The 19,149-nt window shown below is 35.8% G+C and overlaps 3 protein-coding genes across 4 annotated transcripts in view; 1 reads left to right on the top strand and 2 right to left on the bottom strand.

The window, feature by feature from the left end:
* Positions 1-7,381: 7,381 nt before the first annotated feature.
* Positions 7,382-11,577, bottom strand: LOC125664026 (uncharacterized). Its single transcript, XM_048896512.2, has 3 exons — positions 11,442-11,577; positions 10,416-10,563; positions 7,382-9,436 (listed from the first exon to the last, which is right to left on the bottom strand). Exons 1-3 carry the CDS (start codon positions 11,563-11,565, stop codon positions 9,004-9,006), a joined length of 705 nt encoding a protein of 234 aa, XP_048752469.1. The 5' UTR covers positions 11,566-11,577; the 3' UTR covers positions 7,382-9,003.
* The window catches only part of LOC125664023 (metabotropic glutamate receptor 6-like), a 27,168-nt gene continuing 19,593 nt past the window's right edge, over positions 11,575-19,149 (top strand). For both annotated transcript variants that reach the window (XM_048896508.2, XM_048896507.2), the window contains exon 1: positions 11,575-11,716. The gene's annotated coding sequence lies outside the window, so the exon portion shown is untranslated. The remainder of the gene's footprint in view (positions 11,717-19,149) is intronic.
* Positions 12,315-14,475, bottom strand: LOC125664024 (uncharacterized). The gene is made up of 3 exons (XM_048896511.2): positions 14,018-14,475; positions 13,716-13,830; positions 12,315-12,875 (listed from the first exon to the last, which is right to left on the bottom strand). The coding sequence occupies exons 1-3, from the start codon at positions 14,124-14,126 to the stop codon at positions 12,557-12,559; spliced, it is 543 nt and encodes a 180-aa protein (XP_048752468.1). The 5' UTR covers positions 14,127-14,475; the 3' UTR covers positions 12,315-12,556.

Below are 19,149 nucleotides of genomic sequence, written 5' to 3'. Positions count from 1 at the left end.
ATTCTACGAATTCGAACGATTTAATCAAGCCGTGAGAACTATTCACCGTCTCTAAGATTAATGAGAGAAATTGTTATTAAAGATAACTTTATGTTGTGAATCATATTTTACGAAGTTTGATCATAATTTGTTGACATTAAATTGATACTAACGAATGGTGAGCATAAAATAGCGTTGTTAATCGAAGTTTTCAACTGTAAATCAAAGTTTTCAACTGTACATCAAAGTTTTCAACTGTTCATCAAAGTTCTCAATTGTTAATCATTTCAATTGTTAATCAAAGGTTTCATTTGTGAATCAAAGTTTACAATATACATTATAAACAGTACTTTATGAATTCGAATTATCGTTAATTGAATAAGATAAAATTTATCTGATAAATATGATTTCAAGATTAGTAAAAATGTGATTAACACATCTAAACTATTGTCAAGGAGTCTTGTTTATAGCTTACAAGCGATAGATTTTATTTACCAACCATACCTGAACAGCGTTTTTTTTTGGTGGAATACATGTACCTCCATCAACGAAAAGATAATATATTCATTCCTTATCATTTAAATATGTTAAAGCATTGAGTTTGAGTGAAAAAATATGATATGATTTGAGTTCAATTAAAGATTTATTCTTGAACTACATTATATCACGCTTCGAAATTGGCGTAGTAATTTATGAAAACATTAACTGAAAATCGGAAATGTCGGCTTCCACGAACTGTTTACTTTTGACTCACAAACGGGTTCCCTGTGAACTGAAAGGTGCAGTTTTTAAAGGATGAGTTAGAGATGAATCCTGTGGATAGAAAATTGCTGGGACTTTGTTGAGTGGAACTGGCATTCACATCAATGTTCGATGTCGGTACGAACGGTAAGCGTGGGACATGTGTATGATGTGTCATGTGATCAGAGACCAGGCAAGTAGGGTTCTCTTGAGGGTTTCTACGGTTTCCAGGGGGATGGGTGAGTGTTGCAGAGGGTCTTGCAAGTTTTGCTAGTGAATTATTAATGCATTGCTTTTGATGGTCACTGCAATCCCTGTTATAACTTCGTAGGACGCCTCGTTCCGGTGCCCACTCATGAACAAAATATGTCGGAGTTCAAAACCATCGTCGTTAAGGGTTTAAATTGCAGTCGCTCCGAGACAGTGTGTGGTATAATTTTGAGAGCATCCAGAATTTCTAGATATGTCAGACATGAATTTCGAAAACTTGTACGCTTTTGACAGGCTTTGCTGTGAACCACACCTTCTCTGATTGTGGAGACGCATTGCAGCTTTGGAACAGTGATTGAATATTGATGTGGCATTCGGGTCTGTGACATGAAGAAGTTGTCGTAGGGTGTGAACTGGACAATTGTCATCCCCGGTTGAGTACATTCGCTTATCCTGTGGAGCATCAGATGTGTCGAGAGCACCCTGCGAATTCTTTTGCTTGGTTTCATGGGGAATCACCACATACTCGCTGTCATTCTCATCATATAAAAACTCAAATGAGTTTGTCATCAGCTGTTGATGTAACTCAAACTCCCGTGACACAAAATGGATCGAAAGGTCGTACCAGACCCGATAACGCAAAATGACAGGATTATCAATAGTGGAAAGGTAGTCGGAGATTTTCAGCAAGTCACTATTGTTAACAACTGCTTTGTGCAGTGTAGGCCGAGATAATCCAGATTTGTTTTCCTTTAATTTGCCATCAAGGATGACATTTGGTGATTTGAAATTTCTATCTCTAACAATGTCAAAATCTCGACCAATATCATTCAGATGTCTGTAGAGAGCTGATGTTGTGGATTTTAGTGTGTTTTTGTGACACTCAGATGTCTGTAGAGAGCTGATGTTGTGGATTTTAGTGTGTTTTTGTAACACTCAGATGTCTGTAGAGAGCTGATGTTGTGGATTTTAGTGTGTTTTTTGTGACACTCTTAAGGTTGTTCGCCCTTCTTGGGGTCAAATTTAGGTTGGACCTCAGCATAGAAGTGTCTCAACAGGCCACAAAGTTCCTCTTTTTCAACTTTATGCAGTTTAGTGTCGATATTAAACTTTCCCATGCTCCGATCTGGAAAAGTTCGGGGTGTTCCCTCAGTTATTGTTTGATATGTTTAACTATTATTTAAGTATTCGTTAGCGAGACAGACAGAGACTTTTTTTAATTTCATTTATTTTAACGATTGCATACATTGTGCAGTGTTTGTTATTAGTGCTGTTATTTAATTATTCATCTTTTTATGTCAATATATATATATGAGTAAATTTGTTTGTATCACGTTACCTTGGAAAATCTTGACACCCCAATTTGCTTTGTTCTTTGTACCCTCGGATTGACGACCACTCTCGATTCCTTTTAATTCCTCCTCAGATATTGTTTTGAATCTTGGATTGGAAATTATGACGGGGTTTTATATTCAGATTCTAGTGCCTTGGCCAATTCCCTAAGCGCCTCACCATTGGATGTAGAAGCATTTATGATTTCACAAATATTCTGACAATTTTCATCCTCATCATCAAAGTTATTAAACAGAGAAAGAAGAGTTTCTTCATCAAAATCAGGTTTCATAACTTCACATTCAGGTCTGTCTTGAAAAATATCATCGAAAGTACCAATATCAAAATTTCTTCCATTGGAATGCATTATCAGAAATTGCATAAGCAGACGTATGTTATGTTTTTCCTTCAAATAGTCATATTTATTTTATTTTGTATAATTAATTGTTTATTTATCATTTATTTTTTATATGTTAGTTTTTTTTAATGAATTTATTTGGATCGATAGAGTTGTTAAGTTGTTCTTTTCAGGATCCCCAATCTATAAATAGGTCTATAACTAGACAATTCAGGGGAATCCCCAACATTCCAATAGAAAGTAGTTCCGGCCATTTATCTTTTTGTTTGTTGGATACGATATTCCAATGATTTTTCAACCAATGAAAAGGCGTGTAAACATGTAAAATTAAATGATTGACTACTACTCCAATGGAATAGCTGGCAATCAGTAGGTATCTCTTGTCAGTAATCTACAGTACTTCAGACTTATCAGGGTTAAATATTACACTATTGTAGTTGGCCAATATCTTCCTTTCAGTGTCGCTTGATTCTTTGCTGTTTTGATCCCTCGATACAAGTGTCAGTCATCGGCAAACAGTTGGATGATTGATATTTCTGTTGTGGGGATATCATCTGTGAAGACCAGAGAACACTGCGGGTCCAGGTCTTTGGGACTCATGATGAAATTGATGGGGCAGGTGACGACTGACTAACCATCAAATACAACGTATGGGTGATTTATGAAGAAGTTGCAATTCAGTCATGTTCCGTTGCTACTTCCAGAGTGATGAATCTCCACCAGCACTTGTTTGCGGAGAATCTTTTAAAAGGCTTTAGAGAAGTCCAGAAGTACGCAGTCTACCTGCTCACCTGTGTCGAAGCCTCCTGCGAGGTCATTGACGGATAGGATGAGCTGGGTTTCTGATCAACGTCGGTTCCCGAAATCATGTACATGTTGTGAATCAGCTTATATTTGTTTTCTTTGTGAAGGTGTGAGATTACATGGCTGTGAACGGTGTGTGTCCACGACTTTGCCGCAAATAGAGGTAAAGGATACAGGTCTGGAATTGATTGGTACTACCCAGTCTCCTTTCTTAAAGAGTGGTGTTATATCTACCGCCAGTCCTTGCCCTGATCCACATACATGTATGTGTTAAAGGGAAAGGCAACCCTAAGCACATTGTTGCTTTTATGAATAAAGTATTGCTTACTGATATTGTAAATGACAGTCTTTAACAAGAAAACTCCTTGCTTAACAATTAAATCAATACTAATCTATCATATGTTTTAGATTGCCCGCCGCTGAGAGAGCGGCCATTGAAGTTTGATTTATGACGTCACACCATCGGTTTCGGTTTATTTCATCAGCAGCACTGTAAACTTGACAAGTCACAAACAGTAAAGTTTGGAGTCGTATAGATTTGAGCCCGTTCTTTCGCAAGAAGAAATTAAGAAAAGAAGACGTTCAGTAGAGTCGCATACCAGGCAGACGGTATACGTTTCTTCATACAAATGTCTCGATCGAACCTCAACTTGTCATTACGCAAATGATGGATCCACAGTTTACATAGTATTTTCTTTTCAGATGACTTGGTTGGGTCAGGAATTTCGAGGAAAAAAAACAACACTTTTTTCACATCTCCCCTTCGCATTAGTGTAATTAACTGCTTGACAGGAAGACACCAACCTATTTACGATGTATTCATAAAATCTACCACATGCACATCTTTCATGATCTTAGAATCACATCAAAACCGGAACAGACTGTGTGACGCCAAAAGTATTGATTTTTGTGGTCTTGAATACAAAAGAATTCCACATAATGACAGCCTCTATAGATAGCGAGAATTTCAATTTTTGTCGTTTTCAAATTAGTACTGAAGCTTATCTAGGCCGTGTATCAACAGAATAGCATGCCAAATTTTTATCGTATAATTAATCCTATCATTTATCATGTAAAATATTTTTGTGTTTCCTTCCCCTTTAAATCAGGTGATATTTGGGTTGCTGTGTCTTTAAGCAATCTATCTTACACTTCTTCTGGACCGGTAGCCCTACAGAAGTTATTGTGAATTCAGTAGTCAAAACATTATGAAGGTTGACACATTTTCTTCTCTTCCAGGAGTGTGATAAAGGGAGGTGTTAACCCATATTAGAAGTCATAAATCGTTTTATCAAAATATTTGGATCAGTTTTGCTTGTGCTCTAATTCTAATTTGTAAAGATTGATTGATTGTTTTTACGTTCTGTCGAGAATTTTTCATTCATATTGAGACGTCACCAGCTGTAGGTGAAGTACCACAAATTTTGACCTACATGTATATGCTTAGCTCTCAGGGCTCTTTAACATACCAACGCCTGCTGTGACACGGGGCCTCCGTTTTTAAGACCCGTGATTCTCATTTCTAAACGCCGAGCGTTTGGCGGAGAAATCTCTACCCATATTAACGTCTTAGGTTTGACGCGAGCAAGACTCGAACTCACGACTTCCCGGTTAGGAAGCGAACGCTATACAACTGAGCTACCATGACCGAAGTGAGATTGATTGGTTATTTGCTTTACGTTCCGTCGAAAAATTTTCAATCACATTGAGACGTCACCAGTTGTAGGTGAAGTACCACAAATTTAGATACATACTTGACGCTCATGATATATATAAGCACTAAGTTCCAACAACACCCGATGGCTAAAAGTGTCGGATCCACAACATGGATACATTGCCGGTAAAGGGCTGCAACATTTAGGGTTATGTTTGGCGCTTACGGCCTTTGGGCAGGGATGTATCTTTCGTGCCACACCTGTTGTGACACGGAGCCTCCGTGTTTGCGGTCTCATCTGAAGGACCGCCCCATTTAGTCGCCTCTTACGACAAATTTATGGTACTGAGGACTTATTCTAACCTGGATCCCCACGAGGAATTCAGAGAATGATACACATGTATTAGTATAACAATAGTGCTTCATTGAAATTGTATTTATGAATTACATATTTATTAAAGTAATATCGCCAATTATTACTAGTTAATGTAGTCTATGGTATTACATTTACCTTTTATTCCCATGATAAAATACATTAGAGATTTTTAGTTATATTTGTTACAGCTGCAAAGACAGAATCACTAAAGTCTGTGAAGGGTATTGACACTGTCAAGCATGTTATCTGCATCCAGGGGCGGATCCAGGAATTGCAGTTACGGGGGCGCCACTTTATGAGGCAGGGGGTCTGGGGGCCGCCTTGAGGCCCCCAGTGGGTCCAGAGCGAAGCCCTGGTGGGGACCCAGGGGGCGAAGCCCCCGGAAGCTCCTGGAATTTACATATTTTAGAGGGCTTGAAATATGTCTCCTGTTTAGTCATTTGTACTATTTTCTATCATTTCTAATAAGGTGAAATTAATAATATGACGCAAAATTTAAGTGTTTTTGAAAAAAATTAAGTTCTCCCAATGAAGTTATTCAAAAAATCAAAAGATTTTGTCACAAGTATCTCCGGGAGTAGAAGAAATCATTGCTTTTATCGTTTAGTACATTTTTCTAAACAAGATACCACGATTTACCTTAAATTTGAAAATTTTAGGGGGGGGGGGGGGCGCCGTCTGCGCCCCCTCTAAAATCCACCACTGACATCTCCACCCACAGGAACTGGTAATTTTATAATAACGTGAGGTATTCAATTTGTATGCACACACCATTGCAGTTATGAGACTACATCTTTCATTTATAATAATTCATTGCTTAAAATGTATTTCAGGGCTGGACGTATGTATTATAAATGACATTTGTGCCGCAGTGTTGTAATAACCTACAGGTGACTCTCGATGGCTCAAACTTCGATCTCTCGAAGTGAAATCATGGTCCCGATCTTTTTTTCTCTACATGTGTATAACAAAGCAAATTTACTATCGATCTCTCGAACGTTCGATCTCTCGAAGTGAAGTTGGGTCCCGTAAAACACACTTCATTGTTTTTCACTCTCGATCTCTTGATCGCGTATACCCACCGTTATCCAAGCGTGTAATAATTTCCGCTTGGACCTTACCTGGATTTTGTGGAATGCCGGAGGGGTAATTAGTTGTTTACATAGTTGAAACATCCCCATGCTTCGTTGTGGAGGTGACACACTTGAGTATATAATTAGCTAATTGGTCAGTTTACACCTTGTACTGGGGTTATGTGTCGTGATGATTAAAATTATATATAATCCGACTATGAATAAAATCTTTAATTTGTTTTGACTTGACAACGAGAGAGTAAGTTTTATACCGAGCGAAGCGACGCGACGAGCTCGCTCCAATGATTACGCAATTGAGTCACGTGGTTTGCTCTTCATCAGCTGAAAAATGATGGGGACTACCCATAATGCCTCCGGAAAAATGTCGCCGTCACTGCGGTATACTTCATTGACAATCCCGTAATTAAAATAATTAGATTGTTTAGAAAGTACAATTAACGTTTTTCAATTCCAGACAAGCTTTCTCATAGCTTCAAACGTTTTGTTTTTGCTTGGTTTGAGAGAAGAAAAAAAATTGCAGCTAATATGACGTCACAATTTGTAACTGTTTACACCAAGCGCGTTATATTTCCCGCGTTAAATGAAGAGGCGGATAAAAGTCGTGTTGCAAGATGTTAATGGGTTTTGATTGTCTGCAGACTGTTAAATTTCTCGAGTTTGTTCTTTGTGTAAAGTTACTCTAATACATCGTTTCACTCATTAGTTAGAATATTTGCTTTGGGTAAAGCGACATAACATAGTGCTCAGCTGTTTAGTTAGCGATAGTAAAGCGTCATCGGAACTTGGTTTCGTATGCCTATCTAAGCATGATTAAGAACAAATAAAAATACAGAAACTTTGAAATGTTTTTATTAATGCAAAATCAGTTTGTTTTTTTTTTAATATTTTGATATCAAATTAAACTACTTGACGAATATGAAGGAAAACACGTCAAAACGATATCATAATTATGATCTTGTTGGTATACATTTTCGGTTACTGTAAAATCTGAACCATACCGGTGGGCCTTCAATTTCCGAATTTCGAACTCTCGATTTCTCGAAGTTTTATCAAGGTCCCTTGAACTTGGAGTTATCGAGAGTCACTTGTACATAGAATTATCTTCATCGGCTACATCTCTGTTACCTCGTGGAACACAATCAACATGGATTAACGTGTATAGACGTATCAATAAACATAAATGATTGGTTTAAACTATATTCATTAAATGAAGCATTACATGAAACATACAAACAGATGCAAAATTAACAGGATTCGGAAACAAGTGCTATCACTTATATTGTCTCGGATAAGCGCAGTAATTGACTTTCAGTGATAAACTCGCTTATAAACTTTGATTTGTAAATCATATAGAACAAAATATCTGCCTTCCAAATTGTTTTTCCAAAATCGTTTTTCAATTTATTTTGTACCAAGATTACAGCACAAGACATATGAATTTGTGTTACATTGTTGCGAGCAGTGCAACTATATTTCACATCGAATATCTGATTTTTCAAGGAAATCTCTCTTTTTTCCCTCTTTCAATGATGCAAAATATTCTCAAATCAAGGAATGTACGAAACTAAAATCATGAAATATAGCAAATCAACACTTAACTGTATTTGGTTACAATATTTAAATAGACCCCTTGTTGTCGTTTGATATAACATATGACATTCAAAGTTAAGTCTCATAGAAAAAATATGTCGAATTTTAAGCTTGATGGAGATGTCGTGAGCTACACTACAAAACAATGAATGATGCAATATAAACTTACTCTAACCAACTGAAAGTGAAAGTACGAAATATATAATAATATACAATTAAACAACATATATTGACACAGAGAAATTCTACGTGTGTAGTGTGAGCACGTGTACCTATTGTCGAGAACTTCACTCCTAATCTGACAATCTACGTGACGTCAACTGATAAAGGGAACCAATAAAAAGATGTCTTTTATTGAAGACTTGGAATAAAAGTTCATTGTAATCATTTCTTTGTCGTTACCATTGTTTATTCGAAGCATTTTAGGTACCATAATTGACTTTTGTATTTCCTTCATTCATTTCAATACCTCCATTATTTTATGGACTGAGTAACATCATTTAGATGATTATAAACGCTCTATGGTAATTTCGTTACCTTACAATACAGTTATATTCTTAGAAGTATGTCACTAAGAGAATTAAACAACGTGTTTATGCCCACTAACCCAACAATAATTGTGATATTTAGATTAAACTGAATTTCCAAGAAAGATCAAATAAAACACGACTGCATGTAAGTGCAGCTTCTCAGACTATTTTAGGAGATTTGTAGGATTTTTTTATCTGGTGTAAATTCAACAAGAATGATTTGTCAATTCTTCTAAAATGTCACATTAACAATCCAAATTGAGCACAACATGTATCATTTTCAAGTTTTTGTTATTGCGATGCTATACTCTAACCTTGGACTTTGTTTTAAAATGTTACATCAATTGTGAGAGAACTTGTTTGTTAATCAGAAATAAACTCGATAAAAGTGACAGAATCAACAGGAAAATACTTTCGTCCTTGTTATTCCCAGCTGATGATGGTTCCGCTGTCGTTAGTCTCTTAACATCAATCACAACATGTTGAGATTTCTCTTTTTTCTCTGTAATGAAGTCTTCTGTACCAACAGTTGTAATGTCAGTCCTCATGCTTACTAGGACAGGTCTGTTTGTCGGGACTCCGGTTCTACCATTTAGAGTCGTTTTGTCCCTTCCTGTCTTCATATTTCCTGTTGTTCTCACAGTGACGGGCTTTTCTGTCGCACTTAAACAAATTGTCTCCATCTCGCACTGTAGATTCTGAGAGAACGTGCATCCTTCTGGAGGATTGAATTCCCCCTCTGGGTATCTCTCCCATTTAGGAACATGGCTTTACAAAGAGAAAGAGATAAAATTTCCTGTCAAAGAATGCACACTATCAGGATTAGGAACATTGCAGCATTCTCAATGATTATCAAGCATTGATAAAAAGGCCGATATCAATACTGACCCTGAACTAGCAATGATATATATGTACATTTCGGGGTTATTACATAATATTTGAATGTAATATTAGATTGTATAATTTTACGTATTATCATAATACGTATTTTCAGTATATCGTAAATTCTAAATGTCATTATAATGCTCTAATTTATAAGTACAACCTCCCATTCGGTCGAATGCTGTCTGACGTGTTTCATACCAATTGTTAGGCCGTTCTTTGTATACACACCAATATTGCATGCAGGTTACTCAGTTCATTTGATCACTGGTCAATAGGGGCTGCTTATTCCTCCTGGGCACTTGATCCCACATATTGTGTAAGGAATCCCTTGTTTTCCCACTTTCAATTTTGTACCCTCTGTAGGATTTATGATATTGATCACTATTCGATTCGTTATTTTCACTTTTTCATATCTGTGACAACCAGTAAACAAAGTCATTCTCGATTTTTCTAGAAATGTTCACACATCCATTCAAATATGTTTTTTCTATTGTATCTCTTTCGTTATATCTTATTTTCCCACGGTTACCTTTACTTCTGTAATTGTGATTGTATTCACCACGTGTCATATTTAAGGGAGATGACTAAAATAAATGTGGTGTCCACGTCTATCCAGTTTTGATAACGAATAAACAACTTTTGAAATTAACCATTATATAACACATTCTATTAACTAAGTAATACTGTATTTAACGAAGTTCTTGAAACCTACGGGGTAGTACATCATTGGCTGGAGTTATATCACGTGACCACTAATTGATCTATGGAATCTGATATTTTTTGTTCATCACGTGACTACATATTATGGGTTACCTTAGAAGTCACCTCTTGGTGAGTTGTTGCCTATCACGTGACTACTTACTGGCAGGTAACCAGGGACCCGTCTGGATTACAAGTGTCCGCGTTCCGGAGCTCGTGACACAGGGTCTTGTTGACCGGAGTGGACACTGCCTCTCTGAGAAACACTCCAGACGGGTCAAACTTTAGAATTTCATAGCGGCAGGCAAGCACTGTAAAGAAACATTTCATTATACCTTGTGAAAATTATTGACAAATCTTTTTCCCCCTGAGATGCTACATCAATTCTTAACATTTGCATTGGTTTCTGAATTTTTGAAGAATATTCATCCTTTGGTCTCGTTTACTATGGTCTGTCTGTGTGTCTCTCTGTCCACTGTATTCTTTTGTACTGTACATGCACAACCTTGGAAGTGCCTTCTTTACTAATGAAGTATTGTTTTGTGACTTTGATGTAAATTAAAACCATAGAGCACCAACAGTCATATTTGCGTTTGGCAAAGGCGCTTTGCTTTATTTTCTTTCATAACTTGTCTAAAATGGTTAAAAGACAGCGTTATTAAACAATTATCAGCCTTTGGTGAGGTTTTAATTTATGGAAGACTTTTTATCGTTCCCAGAATCACCGAACACTACAGTAAATAACGTTACCGTCAAAATTTCTAAGTTACTAATTACATTTAAGAATGCAGCTATGCCGATTTCCTAAGAATGCAGCTATGCCGATTTCCTAAGAATGCAGCTATGCTGATTTCCTAAGAATGCAGCTATGCCGATTTCCTAAGAATACAGCTATGCTGATTTCCTAAGAATAGCAAGGCATATTGTAAATTATTGATTTGGTCATATGTCATGTGTATAATACCGACATGTAAATTCTATGATTTTCCTAAATGCTAAAAGCTTTTTCCCGATGAAAATAAAACTTTACACCCAGAACAATGATCATAAAGGACATTTATAGCATTATACGAGTTCCGCAATGATACAGTAAATAATGTATAAACATATAGTTCAAAGGTTACAAAGGGAAAAAAAAATAACATCAAAGTCTAAATTGATGAAATCTAGATAAGAGTGATGTACGTACCGTTTCCATTTTTATCCAAGTCATGTTCCACATCTATCAGGTTATTACAGACATCAAATCCGTGGCAGAAATCGGAGATCAAATCAAGGAACGCTACACAGAGCAGGACCCGGAGAGACACCATACCTTCGTTGGTTCCGCGCCGTGGTGAATGCAACAACGCCCTGTGTATGATGACGGCGTGTGCCCTCCAGCATCTTTCTAGACGAATTCGAGACACACCCACAGAGCGACTACACGTTGTGGCGTAGAAGTCAACAATCAGCTGAATAGACGTATGTACAAATATTCACTATGCTCTCATTTAAAAAAAAAAAGTCATTAGAAGTTTCCACTTTGACTTGCTTTCTTTAAGGCATGCTCTTGCTTTCATCGAGTAAACATTTCTATGTAAGCTATCATCATGTCAGTTTTCATGTCTAATTTCATCATATGTTACAGATTTAGTCTGCCCGTCGTCGTGGAAATGAATGACATTGTCATGATAATTGCCAATCTGAAAGATTTCCGATCAAATAACAACGACCCCCCCCCTTCCCCCCAAAAATAGAGAAGTAGAAATAAATATGCAAATAGCATTTTTCTTACTTAGACAGGATCCTTGATTCTATCTGTACCTCATTTTGTTTCATGTTGTTACATAATTATCGTCTGTTAATACTATTATCTGATTGTGCATCGCAGGAAGATGTGTCACGTATAGTACATACATTCTCCAGAGCAGCCGATGTTGTATACAGAATGTGGGGACGGTGTATCATTCTCTGTTCCGTATATTGTCTTCGTGTTTTACAGACGAATCTAAAAGTATATAACTCGATCTCTACGATCTACATTTCACAGCATGTAGAGTAAAGAGGCAAACACAACTGATTCAATTTCTTCTTTATTATACAAAGCACGAAAAAAGTCATATAAAACAACAATAAATAAAATGCAGAACACAATGTCCACAACATATATATTCAAAAACATCCGAGTAAATTGTTGAAATAAATCTGTTGAAACATAAACACGTGTCGTTGAATATCAAATCAATAAAGAGAGGAGAGTCACGATAAATAGAAATAAATAATGTTGGATTTCGGGTATGTCCACTACACAGTTCTGACCACTTAGTTATTGTTGATCAGATAGTATTTAATGAAGGACATAAGTAACTCGTATTGGCGTTTTCGTTGGGACTGTTTGTCAGTGTTTTTCCAGTTGTCAACATTGTAGAGCGAGTTCGGGCTTCCAAAACTGTTGAATAATGAGTTATCGTCCTTGATCGCGAATGGATTTCTGTAAGTGGGACTAGGGGGAGCTTGTGTCGTTGTCTGCATAGCGGGACAAGGCTTGGTGGGGTCGTTTGCATCCACAAATGTGGAGTAACAACCCTCTGTTTTCTCTATACAGCCCTCAACTTTAAACGTTCCAGCATGACTTCCAAACCTACAAGAACATTATATAGTTATTAATAGAATAGTCCCGACGATAGTTTCAGCAACCATCTGTACAAATAATACAACCATGTTCTTTGAATATCAAGCAACATTGACATATTTCTTGACTATTGTTTGTATTTTTCAATGTTTATTTCGTATTCATTAGTTATATAGAAACATGATAGCATATCCATGACATTGGAAACTTAATGTTAAACCAAACTACAAGCACGCATTGTAAACATAGTTGATCTAGATAACTATAATATTAATAATGCAACTATACATTAGTACAACACGGGATCTGGAAATTCATTAAATAAGAATTAAGTATAAATAAAATTCATATATATTAGCAATGAAGAGGAATCCAAGAGAAGGGTTAACATGAAAAGCTCTGTTTTAAACATTACTGATGTTTAAGGTCACTTGCTACGTACTAACCCCCCCCCCCCCTCTCCCCAAAATTATGAAAATGGACACTATATGTAAATTTATGTTTATATAAGAAAAACAAATAAATTTCACTGCATGAAATTTAATTTTTGATCACGTTTTCTCAATATACATTACAGGGAGGAAATTGTTGTATAGAGTTATATAGGGATGGGCAAAATATCACAAATTTTGAACATCATATATATAGAAAATGTCAAAGTTCCTTATATTTTAGGAATTTAATAGTACTAATTACAACCAGAATTAGTCAAAAATTATATATCATCAACCTATGGCTCCATATTTGGTTATAGCAAGTGTCCTTAATATATTTAATGTATATATACATGTATATCGTGTTGCATTGTATTCAAAAATGGGTATTTCCAAAGGATGCACGTGTACCTACCCACAACACTCCAGCCCAGTCTCCGTGCACTGACAGTCCTCGCACGTCTCGTGGTCCCGGTAGGATTGCTGGTAGGGGACCCGGATTGAACTTTTGTACAGACAGTCCAAAGTCACTGAAATATAAACAAAGGCTATGCAGTATCTAGGCATTGTAGTGTAGAGCGATGAGTACTTCTGTGTTTTTAAGTTTTTAAGTTGACATCAACATTTATGATATTGAACTTTTTGTAAAAAAAAAAAAAAAAAAAAAAAAAAAAAAAAAAAAAAAAAAAGATAAAAAAAAGATGCTATCATAATCACCTTTCTTTCCCGGCATTGCAGTCATTTCCTGACTATAAAATCGGCAAGCTCCGAAAACAACCTCGGGAAGTAGAATAGACAACACGATCACTGAAACTGTGGCATACATAGTTATATAGATTAATCAGGTAAATTCTAAGTCGCTGAATGAGCAAGGTGTGAATTCTTTCAAGCTCAGGAGAGATACTGTTGTTGACTCGGTCTCCGGTGCGTTTTTATACCTCTACAGCTGCTTTGTTTGTAAGATGATTAATTACTGTAATTGTTAATTAATTCATAAGACTTTAACGGTATTATAAATACCATCAGACGACGTTATGAATTTTGACATGCCCCCATCTGTCAAATTGACTTTTGATTTTGAAAATTGTTGTGGTCGCGTGCGTAAAAATGCTTCCGTTCTCTCGGGCGCTTTCTGGAGACGTTCAGCGTGGTATGTTACAGATTGTACAGAGAATAAAACCGATTATCATTTAATCATTGCGCGACAAATCATTCTTGGCACGCAGTGGTATATCAATAGATTATCTATTTTATAATATCTATTTAAAATATGCGTCGGAGTATTGATAGCTACATTTTGTTTTATCAAATGAACATAAATCATTTCTTAGCATCATTACTAATATGCAAGTTTTATTTCCTTGTGATGAGATGCTATCTCTCTCTCTCTCTCTCTCTCGTTCATTAAATGTGGTGCTTTCATTCAATTTTGCTAGTGACTAAATGTTTTCAAACTGACTTCAAAAGAAAATTTTAGAAGAATATTGCGTCAACACGCACATCACTTTGCCTTCACGTTATCACGGTTATAGATGGTTAACACACTTACGTCGGTAGAGGAGAGTGGCCGATGTTTTCGCTTTTCATTGTGGCCTAGCGGCTGTACGCGAACTTGCATCAGCAAGGTGTGAAATGTACGTACAAGCGTGGCTAGCAATTGAAATCAGTCCTTTCACCTGACAGGTAAACAAAAATAAAAGGGGGAGCGGGGTAAGTGTTTGTAAACAGCTGTACTGATGTGATGTCACTATTGAATTAGTAGGGACTACTTGTAGAATCGGTTTACAACAGAGTACATGTCGGAGGGTCCGGTTTTTATTCACACCCGAACCGAGACAAACTGATCATAAAATGATGCAGATTTTCTAACATGATCAAAATGGTTTAGTACATTTTGGCCCTCTCCTTAATTTTCAGAAAGTTTATTGATGTAATAGAAAACACTAATCACGTCATCGTTTGCTGTCCAATATGGAAATTGAAGGGCATTTTCCCGCTAACTCAGGATCACGTCTACAGCATTTTATCAACGTCCGTGTTATGAATGATTTGAAAAAAAAATTAATTGTCGTTTATCATGTGAACATGGAAAAAATAGAAATGAAATATCAGAGCGGACATTTTTTTTTTTTTTTTTGATTTATAGGATCATTTGAAAGAGAGACGTCAGTCAAGCACACTCTATCTTCAAAGCGTGCAGGGTCAATTTCCGTGCAAGTGAAAAATTTACAATCATTGTCTTATGCAAGGTGAATTCATTTGATTCAAAACGTATATTGTTCTTTTGTCGCCCGAATAGTCCAGCCTGCTATTTTTTAAATACCTGACATTGAATCATCAGCAAATGACTAAATGCTCTGTCTTTTTAGAAAAAAAAAATTTCATCTGAAAAGGAAGCAAATATAAGTATCTGTTTGTATGATATGTTGTCTATTTTTAAATTAGATTCCTTGATCGCATGTATTGCAGAAATCCCCTAAACTGATTGATGATTTAAACATTAACATCGATAAACAATCAATACATTTAACACAGTCTTTACGGAAACACAAATCAGTTATGTATTGTGTCGCTTCCTGAAATTTTACATCTGTGGTTGAATTCCAGATGAATGAAATGGTCTTATCCTATCGCAGGTTGCACCAGAACGGCATCAGAGGGGAACTTTGTAAATTAACAAAGGAAGGATTATTCTTATTATAATACGTAAATATGCAATACTAAATAACCTTACAATTGACAAAGAGCGCCATATATATATTCAAGAAATTGGTAAACTGTGCATATACCAAAACAATGTTTTTATCTAATTAACAATCCGTGCATTATCAGACAAGTTATAATTAATATTTATTTGTCTTATTCTTGGAATAGAGCAACCTTTAAAATCACTACTGAAAAGGGCTTTGTTTTGATTGGTACTTTTGGATAAAGCTCGAACTCTCCTTACAAGTGAAGATAAACAGGTAGAAATAATATGCATCGTCAGAAACCCAGTGTTGGGACCGCTTCCAATTCTTTCTTGTGTAAAAGACCAACCGTGAATTCCCAACACAATATACACACGTTCGGGTAACAAGATCATGCAGCAATACACTTCAGAAATACATTTTAATTTTGAAAATACATGAGGGTATGGACTGCGACGTTTAACACCGCCATATTTCAAGAAGTGCGCTAGTGTCAGCGCTACATGAAAAGTATGCGGCGGCGTGAAGTGTTGCAATTCATACCCTCATGCATTGTTAGAAATGAAGTTTATCTCTTGTATTCACATTCTGCTTTCATTTCTGTCGGAATTCTCAGCTGTTAAAATAGACGTGCTATTGTTTTCTTTAAATCCATACGCGCATTAACGATATCAAAGGCAAAAACATTGACGATACAAATACACGTGTTTGGGCAACAGTACCATGCAACAATATACAAGTGTTTAGAATTTCTCTCTCTCTCTCTCTCTCTCTCTCTCTCTCTCTCTCTCTCTCCTGAATCAAATGACCAATTCGTTGAATTGTGTTGTTTGTTGATAAACTGCTGTACAGATTCTGAATGCTACAGTGTATGCACAATTTCTGAGAAGAAAAAAAATAATCCTGGAACGTTTTCATAAACAAGTTTGAATTCAATAATGACTTATTGTTTTGGTTTTCCGGGAATAATTGTTTCTCTAATAAAGTTACCAATGTTGTACCGCTATTTAGTGTTGTTTGTTGTTGATAACTGACAAGAGATATCATAGTAAAGCTCACACTTTGGTGATTCTTTCTCTCACCCCAAAGATATCAAAAGATGACTGAATGTTATCTTCTATCTGTGAAATGACTGCATATTCGTTAAAAGTTACACTAGGAGCCGACTTACTTAGCAGATGGAGTGTTAGTCCAGTAGCAAAAATTCAGGGGATCATAGATTTAAACTTTCAGATGATAAATGTATAGATCTTGTATCTATTATTTACTGGAACTTACTTATGCAAGCAATCTTGACTCATTGGGAGAAGGCATGTAGACAGAATATGTTCTTGCGCATCGAAACTATTGAGAGACATAAACACCATATGCAATTGTCAATGGAACATTGCTACGTAAGCGTGGGAAGTTCACTAATGGAATTTCCTTGATTGATAAATCATACATTACGTAAGGTATATTCTTTCAACATATTTCAAAATAATAAGTGATCGAATACTTTAAACGAGGCTGGTCCAGTTAGATGATTTAACCTTTAGATCATACATACTAATTTCAATACACTAATTGTTCAGGTTGTATAGATATGTAATGTATGTTTTCTGTGTAAATGGTTGTGCGTTTTAAAAATTCTGTTTCAATAGAAGATGATTGAAATAAAGTGTTAGACATTGCTTGTGCTTTGTTTGTTATGCATTAAAGATGACACTCTGCTATTTCTGCCGTGAGTTATGTAGGTGGTGTTGTTAATCATACTTCTAATATAGGCGGCATAAAGAATAAGCGGTCACTGTAAAACTCTACCTCGATGATTGTAAATAATTTTCAGGTTTGTAGGTGGTGTTGTTAATCATACTTCTAATATAGGAGGCATAAAGAATAAGCGGACACTGTAAAACTCTACCTCGATGATTGTAAATAATTTTCAGGTTTGTAGGTGGTGGTGTTAATCATACTTCTAATATAGGCGGCGTAGAGAATAAGCGGACACTGTAAAACTCTACTTCAATGCATGTAAATAATTTTCAGGTTTGAAGTAAGCTATGTCACAGAAAGTGTGCTTTATTCGCTGATAATCTCATGGTCAGGGATTGGAATGAAACATTAAACTGCATATTGACATTAGAATTACGAGAAATTGAAATAGTGCTCCCAGGGCATACCATTTTAAGTACAATTTTGAATTCGACGTATTCCATATTTTTTATGCCCCCGCAACAAAGTGATCGGAGTATGTAAATCCTAATTGTGACTTGTGTCAAAATAGTCCTGAAACCACACTTCATTTTTTTCTGAAGTGTCCAAAATATTGTACACAAAGACAAATACTGATACAAAGTTTTAATGATCTACAATTACAATTAACTTTATCTTTAGAACTTATTTTGTATGGTGACAATAATCTCAGTTATAACCAAAATGTTGCAATTTTCAGAATTGTACATGAATTTATTTTGTCTACAAATAGATTTGTTTAATTTCTTAAAATCTTTCATTTTCAAACCACAGAACCAACTTGTTTATATCTTTTTCCTGTGTAGTAAATTTCTATATTCATACCTAAATTATATTTTTCAGTCATACATCAAGCTGTAAATTATCATAGAAATGGAAACTGTCAAACACATCAATGTATATAATATTATATTGCTTCATTATCATTATATGATAACTATATCTGTATGACCTTGACCATGAATTTGTATAGAGAGGGCTTATATAGGCAACGCCTGTTGTCCAATTCTTTTATGTATTATACATAATAAAATATCGTTTAAATCGGAGCATGTAGTGTTACCCTTGTCCGTCCTTCTGTACTTCCGTGACAGCCAATTTTGCGGATTTTTTCTCTCTAAACGCCTTGATATATTGAATTGATACACTCATTGATATATTGAATTGATACACTCATTGCAAGAACTGACGTTGCAGCTATTAGCTATCTGGAAACAAATCTGGTACATATAATATATCTCAAGTATTTTTGTAAAAATAGAACAGGATGCAAGTGAATCGCACCCGAGTTTTCTCGAGAAATTATATATTGAGAAACATAGTGTATGTCCTTATATTCTCATTGAATGGTGATGGAGATTGGTCCTGCAGCACACAGCAGACTCAACACTCTGTATGAAGTGTAGAAGAAAAAGCTAATTTGCA

Source organism: Ostrea edulis, chromosome 1, assembly GCF_947568905.1.
Source record: "Ostrea edulis chromosome 1, xbOstEdul1.1, whole genome shotgun sequence".
NCBI classification, from domain to species: domain Eukaryota; kingdom Metazoa; phylum Mollusca; class Bivalvia; order Ostreida; family Ostreidae; genus Ostrea; species Ostrea edulis.
This window is presented reverse-complemented; position numbering and strand designations above follow the sequence as displayed.